Genomic DNA, 18,620 nt, shown 5'->3' on the forward strand with positions numbered 1-18,620 from the left:
CCAGTAGGGTGGCGAGTTACCACGACCACAGTGAAGTCCCCACCCCTGCATCATCATGCCCATTCCCGATTTTTCATGATCTCGTGCTTGGTACCAAACGGTCGCGGTAACTGGCAACTGACCTCATGGCTCTGGAGAGGAGGCCTTGGAGAAGGAACTTGACGTTATTGCCTTCTACTGGAATTAACGGTTCTTCTTTTTTCTCTTTTTCCACACAGAGTATGAGTTGGAAGTAAAGAGGGTGCAAGACATTCTTTCAGGAATAGAGAAACCACAGGTATGTCTTCTGGATTTCTCAGCATAAATGACACATTCTTAAGCATTTCAAGTGTACTTTTCTTTCACCACATGGGAGGTAAACAAAAGGGCCCCTTTCTATTGCCGATTATTTATAAACTATGAAGCAGTGTTGTTATTAATGGAGCATGAAAATATAGAACAGCAGCCTTCTATTCATCCAGAATCCACCAGAATGTCTTCTCTGTTTAGATACTCTGAACGCAATTAGATATTCTTTCCTAGTTTCAAGGATACATATCATCCCCTTCACACCCTCGCCCGCCACAGGTCTACAGAACGTTTTTCTTTTTTGGTGATTTCCTTTAGCCTGTGTAAATGTAGTAATAATAATTTTTGAAAACCTCAGTGACTCCACAAGTATTTTTCCAGGTAAATTTCAAAAAGGTATTTAAATATTAGCTGAGGGGGGAAAAAAAGTCTAAAATACTGAAGTGTAATGGCAAGGGAAAAAAAATTGGTAGGAGTGGTGATATTGTGAGGTTTTCAGTTTGATGTTGCCAAATGCTTTGAAATTCAAGTGAAAAATTCAAAATGTTGACTCAGCCTTTCATGTGTGGTCAGAGAGCCAAAGTTCTTGGGATGTTTTCTGGCCTAATTGGAAAACCTTGATCCTTCGTGTGTTTTAAAACACTGAGGCTTTTTAACAGAAGAGTTCTAACATGCCTCAGGGTACGCACAGTTGAGTTTGACTAAACCTGAAAGCATGAAGCGTGTTGGAGGACAGGTCCAGTAGGGAACGGGGAGAGGAATGGGGCATCGACATTGGGCGGTGGGACCTGTGGGACATCGACGTTGGTCGGTGGTGGGACCTGTGGGGCATCGATGTTGGGCTATGGGACCTGTGGGGCGTTGACGTTGGGTGGTGGTGGGACCAGTGGGGCGTCAACATTGGTCGGTGGTGGGACCTGTGGGGCGTCTGCGTTGGGTGGTGGGACCTGTGGGGCGTCTACATTGGGCGATAGGACCTGTGGGGCGTCGACGTTGAGTGGTGGGACTGTGGGACATCAAGTTGGGCAGTGGAACCTGTGGGGTGTCGACATTGGGCCGTGGGATCTGTACTGAATGCTGGTTAAGGAGCAGGTGGCCATCGAGCGTGTTTGAGCAGAGAAGGTACCTGGTCAGGGCTCTACTTCCAGGATGATGAAACAGTTGACAGATGCACAGGATTGAGAAGAGGATGATCCCGGGAAGGCAAGCGTCAGGAAGCTGGTGCTGTCGTGTTGGTGACAGGCTACAGAGGAGTCAGAATTTGGGTGGTGGCCCCCGCGTGCGCGGCAAGGGGAAGGTGAATGCTGGAGCGACGGAGAGACGTCAGTAAGGTTTAGAACCTGCCAGGTGCTTGGTGTCCCAGGTAGCTGGGCTTTTAGCCTTAGATGCCGCCCCTGAAGAGTGGCTTCCTTGGAGTCTCACCGGATTGCTGCCCCTGCCCTTGAGTGGGATTCTCCACGTGGTCCTTAGAGCTCCGGTCCCATCCTAGCTTCACCATGCCTGCGTGGAGGTGTGTGATACCTGATACTCATCGGGTCTGAGTCTCCTGGGAATCTGTGGGTTCCTCTAGGATGGGCTGGTGTCTGTGTCTTTTGTATGACTTGGATGCCAGTTTTAGACGTGTTGAGTTAGTTTCCCTAGCGGGGCACCTGGGAGGGTGAACGCAGCGGGCCGTGACAGGTGTCTGACAGGGCAGTGCTGGGGGGACAGGGTCCGGATGGGGTCAGAGAGCACAGGGCCTGGACTTAGGGTTCAAGCAGAGCAGGGGGTGACAGCCGTGGGGCTGGAGGAGTGAGCATGGGGAGAGGTGAGAAAAGGCTGGGGGAGAGAGTCATGGGAAAGGCACAGCAGAATAAGGAAACCGCTCTGAGTCGTGGGCAGAGCGAGGGGGCAGAGAGACAGGTGAGTGCAGTGGCCCAGATGTCAGCACAAGACCTCGCAGCCCTGTCTTTCCCTCGTGTGAACACAAGTGTTTTCCTTGTCGTTTCTTTACCCCAGAAGTGACAGTCGTGTGGCTCTAGCAAGATTAAAGCACTGTTGAAGTGCTCTAGTCCTTTCCTGATTCAGCATGTATTAGGCATTTAACTGTAGGCTCTTTTAGAGCAGGATCGATAGTCTAGCTCTTATGTGAACAGATAGGGCACGCGGTGTAGAATGGGCAAGATTGTCATCCAAGTGGCCAGAAAGTCACAGTGGGCCTCACGAGGCTAAAGTCCGGGTGTTGGGAGGGCTCTCTCCAGAGCCTGTGGGGTGACTCTGTTTCCTCATCTTCTCTAGCTGCTTCCTGAGGTCGCCTGCATTCTTTGGCTTGTGGCTCCTTCCATCTTCCTAGCTCCTTCTCGGAGCCTACCCGAAATGTCCAGGACAGTCCCTGTCTCACAAGGTCCTCATGCTTCTCACGTCTGCAAAGTTCCTTTTACCTTGCAGGGCAATGTATTCATATACTCTAGGGGTCAGGACGTGGACGTATTTCGGGGGTCGTTCTTACCCCTGGCCCCCACATAACCTTGTCTGCCTGGTGATCGCCGCCCCCGTCCTTCCTAGCCTGGTTAGTGGTTCACACATTTTTCTTCTCCCTCCCTGCCTCTCCTCCCCTGTCTCTGCCTGAAGTTCCTATTCATGACTGTGTCTTATTTATCTTTGTGCCTCTAATACCCAGCACTGTCCTTGGCACTTAGTGAGCCCCTAACAAATATTTGCTGAGTCGATGTGTGGCAGGCTGCAGTGGCTGCAGCGAGTTTCTGGCAAGGGCGACAGATGCCTGAAGGCTGGCCGGCATCCGATGCGGTCCAGCCAGCCTGGGGGTATGTGGGGACAGCCGGGTGCCAGAGCTCGAGGCAGCAGCACAGAGAGGAAGGGCCTTTGCTTTGCAGTCTGGCCCTCGGGGCTATAACCGTCTGTGGTCTTGGCCCCCCGTCAAGCTCCCCGGGCCTCAGTTTCCTCACTTTTGAAAGGTGGGATGATAACTGCCACAGGGGACTATGTGAGACATGAGTTATGTACTGTCTGCACAGGGCTCGGAATGGAGTGTTGCCCTGTAGTTTATAGGGTATCCCGATGGGAAAGCGAAATTCCCTGTTCCACCCCCGGAATGGGACGGGGGTCCGGCTGCTTTCCAGGGAGCAGAGCCACAGCAGTCGGGCACTTGGGGAATTTCTTTTTTCTTTTAGCCACATCTGATAACACCTCTAAATAAAAGGCACATGTTTTTCTTTTTTAAGATTTTTATTTATTTGAGAGAGAGAGAGAGAGAGAGAGAGAGGGGAAGAGGATGATCATAGGGGAGGCTCATGGAGAAGCAGCAGCAGACTGCTGAGCAGGGAGCCTGATGCAGGACTCGATCCTGGGACCCCAGGACCATGACCTGAGCTGAAGGCAGACACTTAACTGAGCCACCCAGGCTCCCAAGGCACATATTTCCCTTTTGAGATTCTGTAGATGATTTGTTTTTGCTATAGAAACAATATTTAGGATGTGTGGGTTCTAGGCATCTTTCTAGAACTTCGGGGCCACCTGAATTAAGCAAGTCATTGACTCTTCAGAAACCTGGATACTATAAAGATCCAGCTGGCTTGGTCATTGAGTAAAACAGGGTATGAAGTTACGAGATATTTGTCCTGAGGCGGTGACTTAGGTGCCTTGCGATCCGATCCGCAGGCCTGGCCGCTGCTCCATCACAGAAACGAGGCGGCTGTTACTCTGAGCGGTTTTGGACCAAACCTCTATCAGCACGCGCTGCCGCCAGCCCCGCAGGATTGAATCTGCCCGGGTGATGGTGCTACATGTTGTCCCCCACATACTGCTGAGCTGTTTATTTTCAGGATGTAAATAAATGTAACCTGCATTGTTTCCATCCGCTAATGTTTAGCTTGTGGAAACAATTGCTTTGCCGGTTCCAGAAGGGAGTAAACTGGCCTAAGAGAAACAACCGCCCCTCCAAGAAGCCATTCCTCGAAAAAATAAACAGCTGTATACCTGAAAAGATTTGAGGTCTTTAGCAAGCACTTAAGGAGCTACAGAAACAGAGGATTGTGAAATCCTAGATTTGAGCATTTTTGTTTTATAATGATCTCTGACCTTTTCCTTTTCAATTTTCCATCGTGGTATTGTTTTTCTTGATGGTACTTTTGAAGTGAAGCCAATATCTCCATGGTAATATTTCCTTAACGTGCTCCCTAATTGGATCTGCAGGCCTCCCACATAGTTAACTCCAAAGTTCTGACCAAATTTAGAAGCCACGAACTTACATAGAAATATTTTTTTTTAACGTGGGAGGAATCGTTTTAGTAGTTTTATGAGAGTAGATTGTATTTTTGATGCAAGTAATGAGTATCATTTGCATACAATACAGTCCAAGAATTAAGATAGTAAAATTTTGCAGGAAAGTATTAAAATACTGAAGGAACAGGAGAGAAAAAGGGACAAGGAGAAAAAGAGCTAAAGATTGTATATCAAAGAGCTACAGTCTCATGCAGGGGGTCATTTACTTCCTAATGGGGATGCACATGGATGTGCTTTTACCTAGCCCCGTCCCTCCAGTTGGAGTCTGCATTTAATAAATACGTAGACGACAACAACTTCTAATCTGTATGTAGTTATTTAGAAATAAAGGGTGATGTTATGAATCCTTCAAGGTACTTCAAGGCAGTTTAATTTCTACGCAGGCTTGCGCTGGTAACCCACACAGCGGACCCTTTTCCATCTCTGGTGCCAAAACAAGTGGCCGCTTGGATCTTGGCCAAGAATTTTGTGACTAGAAATCACCACTTTTATCATCATCGTTAAGGAGACTGACTTCAATTTACAGTAGGATAATTAAATACCAGGAAGTCGGTTTCATGGCTTCTAGACTTCTGTTTCTGGGTATCAGCCGTGACGATTCTTACAATGAGCTGTCCCTCTTTACTTCATTGGTCACTGCTGGCGAGAAGGTTTCCTCCAGAGAGAGAGAGAGGAAGACCTGGAAGGTGAAGCTCGGGTGGGAATGCTTTTGCTCTCAAGTAGGCCTGCACCAGCCAGAGTGCCCAGAGCGCCAATCTCCTGTTGGGGCTGCACACCTGGAGGCTGCGTCTTGTGCTGAGGACTCCCCTTTACGTGACATTCTCTCCAAGGCACCGTGTAATCTCCTGGCATCATCCTTGGAATGGAAGTGAGTTCCAAGTTCTCCCAGAGACAAAGCACTCCCTCTCTGAGGGGATCCCAGGGCCTAAAGAAAGGAAATGGGAGAGCCTGGAGTTGGTGAAAGGGAGGGAGCGGGAGCACAGGAGGGAGGAGTGATCGAGGTGGCAGCTGCTTAGCTCTAGGAGCGCATTCCCAGAAGCCAAGGCTGCTGTTCTTCGAAAACGACACAGCGTTCTCAGAACGTTCTCAGAGCGCCTCTGATGGCCTGGAAGAGCACACCGCAGAGGTCTGCGCTCAGAGGACCCATGGCCTCCTTCAGGCTTGCTCAGGGAGCCTGGAGAAAAGGGGGAGCGTCGCTGGAGTTGAGGCTTCAAGTGCTGTACATCACTATTCAGTTAGTAATTTAACCACGTGTAAGTCGTTAATAGCTGCTGAAAAACAATTTAAAGGGATGCGAATCTCTGGACGCTTGTGCAGGATCTAAAGCGCTAGCGTTTGCCGAGCTATTTTGAAACATGATGTTATTTCACACCACCATTCATAGAATCCGTGTCACAACACACTGTGTTCTTGGAATGGCGCACGGCAGCCAATTGCCACCTCGGCTGAACGTTTTTCAGTACCTACCCAGCCTTCTGTTTAATTGCAAACTAAACTCTTCAGAGCAAAACATCTGTAAGTTAAAAATCAAATATAATACCCAGTAACTCCAGATTGCCCACTAATGCTGCGTCCAAGAATTCAGCAGATGCCCTGTGTACGTTGTAGAAACGCTGCCTCGAAATCTAGTCACAAGAAGCAGCACACAAGTAACCAAATAAGGACAATATCATGAAGTGACTGCCCAGCGTAGGTACCAGCAGAATGTGGCCAGAGCACAAAGCAAACAGTGGTTGATTCTGAGTGGGGGTTCAGGCAGGAATGTACAGAGGCCTTCCTGACTTGGTCTCAGGCTGCCGTGGGTGTCTCTGTGCTGTGTGTCCGCTGCGAGGCCGTCTCTCCCGCATGTGTCTCTCTTCACCGGGTTGGTGCTCTTTGAGGCAGAGGTCCTCAGTTAGAAAGTAGGAAAGTCAAAAGCTAAGGTATGGGGACGTGAGAGGGAATGACATCCTGAAAGGGTGCTAGAGGGAGATGTTAGTGTGGAGCCACAGCACAAAGGGTGGACTTTGATTCTGTACCAGTATCTCAGATTTTTTTTTTAAAGGGACGCATAGTGCTGTCCACCATCCACGACGTCACCTGTATCAGAAACGCAGACTGTCCTGTTCCCTTTGATTTTTATCTTTCATTCAACAAACATTTATGAAGCAACTATTACTCATAGTTAAATTTGCCTTTGAGTCCTGGCCTTAGGGAGTCCCACCATCCAGTGGGAAAGGTAGACGATTGCCATAAACATGATTTGTAGCGAAAGAGATACCAGCAAGTCGCTGTGGAACAGAGGGCGGATGGTAGACGAAACACTTCAGGGAAGGTTCCTTGGGGATAGTGAGGCCCAGCCGGGGTCTTGAATGTTGAATAGGAGTTTGACTAAAGAATTGGTTAAATGTATTATGATTCTATGTCTATAACGAGCAGAAATGATATGGAGGGATCTGAGCAGAAATGAGGGCTTTCAGCAAAGAACAGAATGAATGACAAACTGGAAAGAGATTCAGTATTCACATTCCAGGCTATTCATGTTTTTAAAATTATTTTGTATTAAATTTTAATGCTCTGTGTAGATCAGGAAGTGACAAAAATGGACAAAAAAAAAAAAAAAAAAAAAAGGAAACCGGATAGTTTACATATCTCCACCCACAAACTAACAGAATACTAACAACAATCTACCACTAAATAAAGTCTTTGTGAACATGAAGCGTTGGCATCTCTATTAACTGTTGTTTCTTAATATGCTATTCCGACCAGTATCCAGAGAGCAGCAAAATAACCTTTAAAAAATTAGAACATCAGAGTTCAGCTGACGTAAAGAATTAGACTACGCGTGACTCTAAAACAAGGATGGGAGCGCAGATAGTAGATCTGGAAGGCAGGGCTGCTGCAGGCACCACGTCGAGCGAGCGCCTGGGATGCTTGAAGGGCAGGATGCCCGCCGCAGGTCCCCTCCTGAGCAGGTTACGGTGGGGGGGGGGGGGTTGGGGGTGGCGGCAGCAGGAGCCAGGCCTGCTGGGAACAGCCTGACAGGTGGACTGGGACGTGGCTCAGCGTGGTCCTCAGTAGGGAAGAAAGCCGGAGTGTTAGAAGGTGCCGGAGTCCGCTGTTCCAATGAAGTCTTACACAGGCTACACCAGCAGGAAAAGAAAAAAACGGAGCTGGGAGAGATGAAGCATCACCTCGGCACCCGTTTCAGCCTGGGCCTGGGTTCTACACCCCCACCACTGGGTTCTCTGGGAATGGAGTCCTTCAAGGAGCCTGGTCGGAAAAGTACTGGCTGGCAAGGCCGAGAGGCCACCACAAAGTGCCTGCAGGACGGCTCCTCCTGCGCAGATCGATGGCCCTCACGGAGACCATTACAGTCTCACAGTCAACTCCTTACCTTTAAAAAAATAAATTCCCAAACAAGACTGATGATTTTACTTTCCGGAGGATAGAGTGTGAATTATGTTACGAGGATAGGTGTTTCAGGAACTCTTTTGGACATCAGGACTTAGACAAGAGATACTATTTATGATGCTTTGTTCATTATAATTAAAAGTGTTTACCTTACGTTAACTCCCGAGCCACTTTCATGCCACTACTCATCATCACAAAAATGTTACTGGAAGAAGTAGTGTCCGATGTCTATGAAATGGATTTGAGTAATTTTATCTGTGTTTTCTTGTTTTTTTTTTTTTTTTTTTCCCCCCGCCCCCTCAGGTTTCTAATATTCAGGCGAGAGCAGTTGTGCTGTCCTGGGCTCCCCCTGTTGGACTTTCGTGTGGACCCCACAGCGGTCTTTCTTTCCCCTACAGTTATGAGGTCGCCTTATCAGACAAAGGACGGGATGGAAAGTACAAGATAATTTACAGGTAGCGTATATTCCCACGTGTTTTCTCTGCTGCTAAACTGCAACATTGGAGTCAATAAGGAAAATCAGAAACAGGAAAAACTTAGAGGCTTTGCAAACTTTTCTTTAAATAGTTCCTTTTAAGAATTAGTGATAATTATAATGTCAAGAGTTATTTTTGTCCAGAGTAATTACAATCAGAAATGACTTTTATAGAGCTCGTTGGTGTTGATGAGCTATCACTTGGTTATGTTGGCTTATGTCAGTGCTAAAGAAAAATTTCCATTGATGCCTATCGGGGTAAAAAGTGAGAACGACCTCCAGTTTTTATCTACATCAGTCTTGCACTTAACTTGATTACTGCGTTTTAGACCCAGACCGTTTTCTAGTCTTGGGTTTTGAAATTCTTCTGTATTAATGGTTTCCTTCCATTTCATTCTATTTCTTAACCTTCACAAGAGTTCTCTAGGCTTGAGGAAAGAGTCCTTTAAAGCATTTCATTCCAAGGCTCTTAAGTAAATTTAGCTCAGGGTAAGGGATCATCCCTTCTGCCTCACGGACTTCCAGATATTAGCCATCTAAGTGATTTATAGCTGTGACCTAAATGTGATGAAAAATTCGTAGGGTCAAGCCATGTCTCCTTTGGTATGGCTGGTACCACCCAGATCTGTGGGGCAGGAGATCAGAACATGGGTCTTACTCTCCCTGTTGTTTGACCTCCCTGTGTGAGGCCCCCAGAGCCCAGCTGGTGTGCTCCACACCCCACTTCCTCCCCTGCCAGAGGCTGGTCCTGTCTCCTGTCTCCCTGCCGTACCAGTGCTGCCGACCTGGGGTCTCCCCGGCCCTGTTCTGAGTTCTTAACTTGCTCCAGTACAGGTCTTCTTCGGGACTGTGAGGGTGCGTAAGAGACTAGGGAGGAGGCGCACTGCCCTCTGGTTTCTGGACTCCTGCAGGCGTCCCTTCAGCTGCCTCCGGTGTCTACTCCGAGCTTCCACACTGTAGAAACCAGGGCGCCCCGGGTCACTCCCCAGGGAGGACACTGCAGTGACTCCCGTCGTACTGAGAGTAAAATCCGAACTCCCTACGCCAGCTCACAGCCATTCGGTTCTATTCTGAGAAGTCCCCGTTGGTAAAGAGATACAGAGCACCGTCTGCCCCAGCCACGCCAAGAAACGATGCAGGATGACCATGGGTGGCGGGAGCTGGCCTCCAGTGCCCGGAGGGGTGAGGCAGATGACGGAAGGGAAGAAAAGAGGCAGGTTGGGGATGAGGTGCTCCAAGAGCACTCCTGTCCTCCTCTGAAAGGAGCAGCCGAAAATAGGTTGTTGCCATAAGGCCTAGAGTTGCTGATTTCTTTGGATTTTTTTTTCCCCAAGAAATACTGAAAATGTGAATTGTTATGTAAGCTTTACTAATGTCAGACTCATTCAGCAAATTTAGAAAGGCAAAGATACGGTGCAGGTCAGATGTCAGAACTGTAGGCATGGTGTGGACGTTGGCCTCCAGTTTGCAACTTCAGAAACTTTTTATTTGAAGTAAGTTCAGACTTATAAAATGTTGCAGAAATCAAGGAATATGTGTATATCCTTTACCCAGATGTCACCTATTGGTATCTTTTTATCCTATTTGGTTTTACTATTGCAGTTATTCTCTACCTTTCTGCTCTGTGACCAACCTGTATTTTTCCCCCATTAGTTGTATACAGTCAGGCCTTTTACTGCTAAATACTTTAGTATACTTCCCAGGAATAAGGATCTTTTCTTACATAGCCACAATGCAGTTACCAGCTTCTTAAATTGACATTGATAAAATACATCTAGTTCACCGTCCATTTAATCAGGTCTTCCCCTCTAGGATAGAATCCTGTCCAGGGTCAGATATTATAGTTCGTGGCCATATGCCTTTCACCTTTAACTTGGAACACTAACACAGTGCTTGTCTTTTGTGACCCTGACTTTTTTTTTTTTAAAGAATACACTCATGCCCCCATCCCTCACCTTTTAAAAACTTTTAATGGAACATTCCTTATTTTATGTTGGCCGTTGCCTCATGATTAAGTTGAGTTTCGTTTACAAGATCTGATCATATAAGTGGTTTTATGTAAGAGAGCTATTGATTTGTATGTGTTTATATCTGAAAACCGTTAGTATTGAGATGTGAGGGACGCACACTGAGGTCTCTTCCAGGAAGTTGAGACGTTGAAGCATGTGGGGTTCCTGCCAAGGTGAGTGTGAGCTACCTTCAGTTGACAGCTGGTATAGTTATTTTACACTTGCATTTATCTCTATTTAATTTCCTTGCTTATTTATTTGTTTTCATGTACTTAGCTTAAGGAACTGATAAGACCTTTTGGAACCTCATTACTGAGTTAATCTGGCCATTTTCCCGATCTAAGATGGCATTGTTAAAAGGAAACCTAATTTTGTAGTCCAAATGGGTAATATACCAAATAGGCACGTTTATTTCTGGTTCGTGGTGGAATCGGACATGAGAGTTCTCGAATCGTTGCTCTTCGTGACTGTGAGACCCAAATCCAAAACCTGTCTTCACTGTTGTAACTGGTATCATTGACTAATAAGTGATTTTTCTTTGCAGTGGAGAAGAATTAGAATGTAACCTGAAAGATCTCAGACCAGCAACTGATTATCATGTGAGGTAAGTTAGGATATGAGCACTGGCCTGTGTTGGAGAATTGGGATTGCTGAGATAAATCATGCGCTCCTTTTAAAAAGCTTTTGGTTAAGGGCACTTGCTAACCAAAGGTTGAAGTACCGGAGCTTGGCCATGCCTTACTGTTCTGTGCTTGACGGCACAGTGACTGAGGAGTACACAGAACAGCTTCTGGTAAAAGAGAAATAGGTGATACAGTGAACTGAATTTTAGAAATTATTTTTAAAATAACTTTTATATCATCTTCTAAGATCTACTGGACTGTATGGTTTCTTTTACAGAAAGGATTTTTCTGATATTAATGTATCTGTGATGCCCTCATTTCCAAGATGGAGAAGATCTGACCCAAAGCCCCGCCCCTCCTTTCTGTATCTCTGTCTGTCTGTCTGGGGAAGGTTTTGTGTTCTTTCCTCTCACTTAACCTCTGGTTTTAAATTAGATTACTTTAAGAAGAAGAGTAAATAAAGTTTCCATTAGGTTTGCAAAAAAAAAAAAAACTGTTACAAAATAAACTTTATAACAACAAACTGTTAAAAGATGGAGAGAAAAGGAAACATATGTTAACAATGGGTTATAAGTTTGTTATAACCCATACACATAAACTCTATTCAGCACAAATGAATAAGTCCTGCCACAATGCAAGAACACCTTTGGACCTTAAAAGACACTAGGCTTTAAAATGAGACGAACAGTGCAAATTTCAAATTATCTCTGATAAGAATTAACCCAACTTGGCAAAACAGTAAATCCATATAATCTATGTAGTCTATAGTAAATCCGTATATGTAGACTGAAATCTCTACTCTGATTTTTCTGGAATCTCTGCTGTGACTACTATGAAAGGCAGAGCTAGTTAATCTTAGGAAGAAACCCAGCCAACCATAGACTTGTGACGAGGAAAGTAAATATAATGAACTTTTACAGAGCTCATCTAATTATGTAAAGATATATTCACATATCCATTTACAAATAAACAGGTCTCCGAATGTGGTCTATGACATTTTTAAAATGTAAATTTTAACTTAAAAAATTATTTAGTTTATAAGCGACCAGAAGTTGTAATTTTATCTAAAAAGAATACACAACAGCAGCATCTGTCCTTCTTCATCTATGGATGTGAGTATCATGTGATATTGAGTTGCAATATCAAGCCCACGTTCTTTATTATCCTTTCCGGAGGTTCCTTTGGGATGGCGTGGAGGGAGCGTAACCTAATAGGAGGAGCATATATTGATTATGAGGAGGCATGAGTTCTAGTCTGGTTTTGCTGTGAATGGACTGTTTTAACTATACTTACAAAGAATCGAGGCCACAGTTTTCTCTGAGACAAAGGTAGAGAAATAGGGATGTGTTCGGATTATAAAACCTTATTAGCTGCATAAGTGCTTCAAACTAAGTTTCAACCAATATGTAAACGAGCAAGGTGTTTTATATTCAGTCTCAACGTGCTTATCTGCCTGGTTGTTTTATTGTTTAGAAGAACTCTGTTGCAACTATCTCTTCCTGTTTAAATCAAAACATTTGGATTTTGAATCAGTTAGCTTCAGCCCAAGCATACTGAACTTTTCACAGTCTGCGCAAACAAAAAGATTGGTGTAATCTGTGATACTGGGATAATAGAAATACTGTATTCTTTCTAACGGTTGACTTAACAAGGAACCAGAAAATGTACCACCATATAGGGAGCCGTGTAAACGTTCTCCATGAGTCATTGTTAACATATGTTTCCTTTTCTCTCCATCTTTTAACAGTTTATTGTTATTGCTTTATAAAGGTTTACTTTATTAATTTCCTGCTCATTCATGAGCTAACAATGTCTTTTTAAAGAAACCTAAATGTCATAAAGAGTCTGCCCTGTATTTGCCATTCTGTCTGTTGTTCCCTTCATTTCTTTTTAACTCTTCTTACAAAGGGTAAATTCTGACAACATTGGCTCCTTGGTTCTTTTTTGCTGCCGTGTCTTATAAGCATCTTGAACTTCTGGGCAGATAAAAGGAATAATCAATGGATGCCCCAAGAGGAATAGGAACATGAAGTGTAGTTACTCTCTAGAGGCTTTGGATCCAGACTTTTCCCTGACACATTGAGGACCTCACTCAAGAATGACACCTATGTGACACCACACAACAGCCTAAGGCACCAACGGCTGGTATTTGGTCCCTTTCTTCAGCTTGCCACATAGAAAATTCTTCCTGTCTTTGGTCGTAATCTATTTTTGTATTTGAAAAAAAAATTCTCTCTTAATAAAAATGTCTACAGTCTAGATTTTATTTTTCCCTTGCCTGGTCCACAGTTCCTGTAGATTGTTCACTGTCTTGCCTTATATAGCCTTTCATTTTTCAAGCTAGAGAAGAATCAAAATGCTTGTAACTCCTGCTTAGATTTAGCTTCCTCTGCCTTGAATTGCTTTGGTGAGGCAGAGTGGCACGTAGTGGACAGAGCTTGGAATTTGGGGTTAATGGCTCAGTCACTTAGTAAGGGCGTGTACTTATTAGGCAGGCCATTTAAACTTAAATGACCTTGTTTACTCACTTATAAAATGAGGATAATAATGATACTAGCCTCAGGAAGATGGTGTGAGAACAAATGAAGTGTAAATGCAAACCGATTCTAAATCTGCAAGTATATAAATGTTGTTTTTGTTCTAGTTTGTTTTTCTAGAGTCGTGGCAGTGTTTCCATACTCTGATGGTAGAAAAGACTTCATGACATAGGTTCAAAACCTATGTATGGCTAGACCATATCACTTACTGTTTTATTGGGATAAAGATATGTCATACTTGGCACTGAAAAAAAGGAGGAAAATCTCTTTTTATGATGCAGTTGAGTGCACATTTGCAGAGTCTTAGTTCCAGGAATGTTAAGCTCGTATCAAACACAGTAGCCTCAAATAAAATTTTAAATTTAACAGTCATTTCTAAGGCCTCAAAAGACTGTGTGGAAATAATTTTCTCACTAAATTTCCATAATAGAAGCTGCAGAAGAATTCCATTACTGCATGACTACGAAATAAGCAATTATGTTCATTGCCATTTTTATTTATTTGTGTGTTACCAATTAGAACGCGTTGCCCTGGTGGAAGTCTGTAGAGCCAATGAGGGGAAACAACGAGATATTTCTTTCAGCAGTTCCAAGCAGGCTACCTTCTCCTTCCAGTTCTTAATATTGCACATTTGGATGAAGGCCTGCAGAAGCCTCCGTTCATCACTCTTCAAAAGAGTGAAAGGTTTCTTTCTCAAGTCGTATGCTAAAGTCCCATCTAGGGCTTCTGTTCTTAGATTTCTAGTTGCCTTAGACTTGTTACTCTGATTCCATTCCCTTCGTTCTGATTGTTCCATATCTTTATTCAGTGCTTTTTTTCATTTTCAATGTCCCCCCCTCAAGTTAGTGAGCATTGCTTGCGGTCACCAATCAGACACACAAACCTTTTTTTTTTTTAAGTAGCAGTCTCTCAATCATGGATTATGTCATTGACTGTCTGGTGCTTAGCATCAGTTCTGGGCAAGATAGCTCATGACCTCTTACCATCACCCCACTGGGATTAGGAATCTTGGACTAGGAGACCAGTGGCATCCTTAGGGCAGTGCTACAGGTGCGTGCATCTGTGGCTGTTTAGATTGGCACTGACCATGCCAGTTAGGCCAAAATTCCACATGGAAAATTGTATACTGAGATATTTTAGGTTTTAAAGATCATTTTTTGCTATGAATTTTTGTATTTCTTTTCTGCACATCTAACTATTCAATCTTTTTTTTTTTTCCTTCTGGTGACTGAGGACAGTAATAACTCCTCTATTACATTGATTTGAGAAACTTAGGTATTGGGTCTTGGGTTAGATTCTCATTAAAGTCATCACTTTTTTATTTGTTACCAGGTTCTAACACAAATTGCTTTTTGCATTTTAATGTTGGTTGAATGTTTAAAAAGATTCAATTTGCAATTACTAAAGTGGATTTATTCAGCACTTCCATATAGGGCATTGTATTGCTGATTGTATAAAGCCACCAATACAAAATCTTGTCTGTGTATGAGAGAGAGACACAGAGATGGAGAGAGAGATTGTGTGTGATCACATGTTGAAGAAAAGGGAGAAATGAGAAACATCCTGCACATATGTCATACATGAGTAACTATTTTATAAGACTTAAATATGAGTTTATATACATAAACATTTATATTCATTTATCTCTAGTTATTTATAAGTACACAAAAATACCATATTCCTGTTCTAATTGGTAGTTCTAGAATTAAAACAACTTTGAAGTAACTATTTTATTGTGGGAATCAAGAACAGCGATGGAGTAATCAGGAGTTTGAGTGATGGAATGGATTGCAAATGCATGACAAACTTTGAAGCAGTTTTCCAGTCATTGGCATTAGCAGTTTGGCAGAGAAGTTGCCCAGAAATGATAGCACGTAATAACATTTCTCAGAAAAATTACATGATGAAATATTTCCAAAAATATGGTTGACCGTCTTGGTACAGAATTATGAAATAGGTGTTACTGACTAGACACTGGCTCCTACTATGTCACAGATGTGCTGGAGGAAGTTGGAGGCAAATTTCTGAAATTCTTGGAGCACCTGTTTCATAAGCATTTAGTCAATATTTAAACTGAAACAAATGTGAAAACCCAACACAAGATTAATCATATCATTAGAAAAATGTATTCTTCTTTGCTGGGATAAATGCAGAAGGAACTGAAGTGTCTCCTGATTTATTTAACCTAAAAACCTGATCCCCTTCCACAGATCCTCCTATCACACGATGATACTTAGAGAAAAAACATCACCATCCTTTGAAAAAACAGTATTGCAACATTCTTGAAAATAAAGTACATTTCTGGAGACTTTTCTGTAAAAGCTAGTGGTAAAAACAGAGTAATTAGTTGCTATTTACTGGCCACCGTTAATGGACAGATATAATCGTGGGATACTTAGATACCATATCAACTTCTAGATACCTATCATATGCAGCATTTTCCATCATCACCATATAAGACGGATCTCTTTTCCTTTGTGGACAGACTTTATAAGTGTAAAGTGCTGACTCCTGATTTAAACTATTAACATTCTTTGAGTTGTGAGACAAGAAGAATAACTCCTCTATGGCCCATACAACTGTACATCCTCAACTACCTCAAATTTTTATTCTTTCGCCAGGATCTTCCATTCATCCCAGCAGTAGCCATCCTGCCAACCTGGCTGTTAGGAGCCTCTGTCGCTCATGTTTCTCTAGCCTGATAAATGTGGGTTTTGTGACTCCCAAGAATCGATTCTTAAAGACCCAGAATGAACTTGACTGAGTCCAGATCTCCCGAGATCACGAACTGCAGTCAGGCAGCCTTTGGTAGGCCCTGTCCCTGCCTCTTTTCCCCTGCTCTGTTTTCCATGTAGATTTTTGGTGCTGTTTTTTTGTTTGTTTGTTTGTTTGTTTTTTGTTTTGTGAACATGCAGGACCCAGTCTACCTGAGTATAGTCTGAATTTGTAAACAAAGGTCCAGTGATTGAACAGTGAAATTCCTCCTAGGAACCTCTGTGAGTGAAGAGCTAGGTAAAGGGAAGCTGAGAAGCGATCTCAGTGCTAAGGAGAAGTAGGAAGTGATGAGGACTGAATTGGACAGCACCCACACCTCCTCATTGCTCTCATCTTTATCTGGTTACCGCCTTAAAGGTATGCAGCTGTCACTAGAACTTCTAATTGTTAAGAGAGACCTGACATTCATTTTTCTAAATGAGAGCTCTCCAGAACTTTAAGCATTGGCTTGATCTTTAACTTTTTATTTCAGAAAATCTCAGATGCAGTCAAAAGTGGACAGTAACTGATGGATTCTCATAGACCCGTCACCCAACCTCTTAATTTCCTTGCTGCACCCACCTACCCTCCCTGCCCCCGCTGCTATGTTGAAGTCCAGACATTCTAATAGTTCATCTGCGCACCACATTACCATCATCACGTGCCCATCCAAAATAAGCAAAAAGGATACATTCCTTCATGTCTTTAAAATTCAGGGACTGTTTCCATTTCTTCAACTGTCCTAAAAATGAAAGCTTTGTTTCTTCAGATTGTTGTAATTGAAATTCAGACTTGGTCTGAATATTCTATTTGGCTGGTATCTCATGAATTTCTTTTAATCTGTAGGTTTTCCCTCCCTTTCTTTCCTGTCCTTTTGCAATTTATTTCTTGGAATAATTTTTTTTTTTTTTTTGGTCCTGTAGATTTTTACACACTATGAATTAGGCTGACTGCATCCCTATAGTTTGACTTAATAGGTTCTCTTTGTGTTTTCTATATAGTAGCAAAGAGGCTTAATCTGATACAGGTTCAGTTTTTTTCTGGCAAGGGTTTTATAGATCGTGGCATTGTCTTTCATTAGGAGTACATAATGTCTGCTTATATTTTTCTGTACTGACCATTGCCTATGTCCTTCCATTCATGCAGGGATGGCTGTGATATTTTAAAACACTGTATTTCTTCCCTCTCCCCAATGCGTATCTTGGGCCAGATGTAACCTATGAGCCACCAGCTATAGAATCCAGCCAATCTATTAAAGTTTAGGCAGAAATTCTGCCCATGTCTGGAATGTTCTGTGATTCATTTTAAGTAACTTATTCCTAGTGATCCTGTCCTGATACAAAGAAATGATCTTTGCCAAGTCAACCATTTGCTTTTATATTCTCCTGTTCCTACTTACAGTGAATGCAAAAAAGGGACTTTTATTTTCATCAGGTTGGGTGAAGAGCATCCTGATAAGTATCCTTTGTTTGGACCAAATGTCATCATTGTGCCTTCCCACAAGGCAAACAAGTCAAATTTCCAGTACATATGTGTCTTACCCTTTAAGATAGAAATAGGCATTAGAACTTTTAATGTACATGACCTCTGTAAATCCCTTGTGACAGACCTTGAGGAGAAATCCTAATTAGGTCCTGTTTTCCATAATGTTATCTTTAGCTGTTGTTTATGTTCGTTGGGTAGGGAGAGGGGAGATGGATTGTGGGTATTCAGAGAATAAGGACAGTAGGCCGTAGAGTATAGCAGTTAGATTTCCGTGACTGTGTTCACTTGAGGCAACTCTCTAACTATGTGGGAAGTTTACTTGTTCTCTTGATTCTGAGTTTTCTTCTATCTTTTTAGCGGGACCTCAAGAGTTAAGGGCTTGATATATTTACCAACTCCGATTAGCTTCATCCTTACATCTTGTTTAGGCAGCAAAAGTTTCTATGTTGTCTTTTTAAAAGAGTAGGTTTTCAAGTTGTTTTTTTTTAATGCTCAATATTTTTAAAAATGGAGAAACAGAAAGGAAGAAGATAAAAATCAACATAACCCTATATTATGCTATTTGAAAGAAGTATCGTTTTATAATAGCGTGTTACGTGCTTTTCCTTCATAGCTTCTCTGGAGAAATCGGGCCCATATGTTCAGCATTGAGCCAGGCATTTTAATGCGCAGAGTACACATCTTTAATCTCGGCGCCAGGTGCAAAACTAAAACGTTCACATGGATAAACTGTACCTGAACATTGTTTTTCTTGAGTTCGAGGCACACTTGGCAG

General features: G+C 43.1%; 1 protein-coding gene across 1 annotated transcript in view; it reads left to right on the forward strand.

Annotated features, from left to right (window-relative positions):
- The window catches only part of FNDC3B (fibronectin type III domain containing 3B), a 339,739-nt gene that overhangs the window by 243,166 nt on the left and 77,953 nt on the right, over positions 1-18,620 (forward strand). Inside the window, exons 7-9 of the mRNA XM_038583908.1 lie at positions 219-277; positions 8,266-8,417; positions 10,991-11,050. Coding sequence (XP_038439836.1) covers positions 219-277; positions 8,266-8,417; positions 10,991-11,050 — 271 coding nt within the window. The remainder of the gene's footprint in view (positions 1-218; positions 278-8,265; positions 8,418-10,990; positions 11,051-18,620) is intronic.

This window comes from Canis lupus, chromosome 34 (genome assembly GCF_011100685.1).
Source record: "Canis lupus familiaris isolate Mischka breed German Shepherd chromosome 34, alternate assembly UU_Cfam_GSD_1.0, whole genome shotgun sequence".
Lineage (NCBI taxonomy): Eukaryota > Metazoa > Chordata > Mammalia > Carnivora > Canidae > Canis > Canis lupus.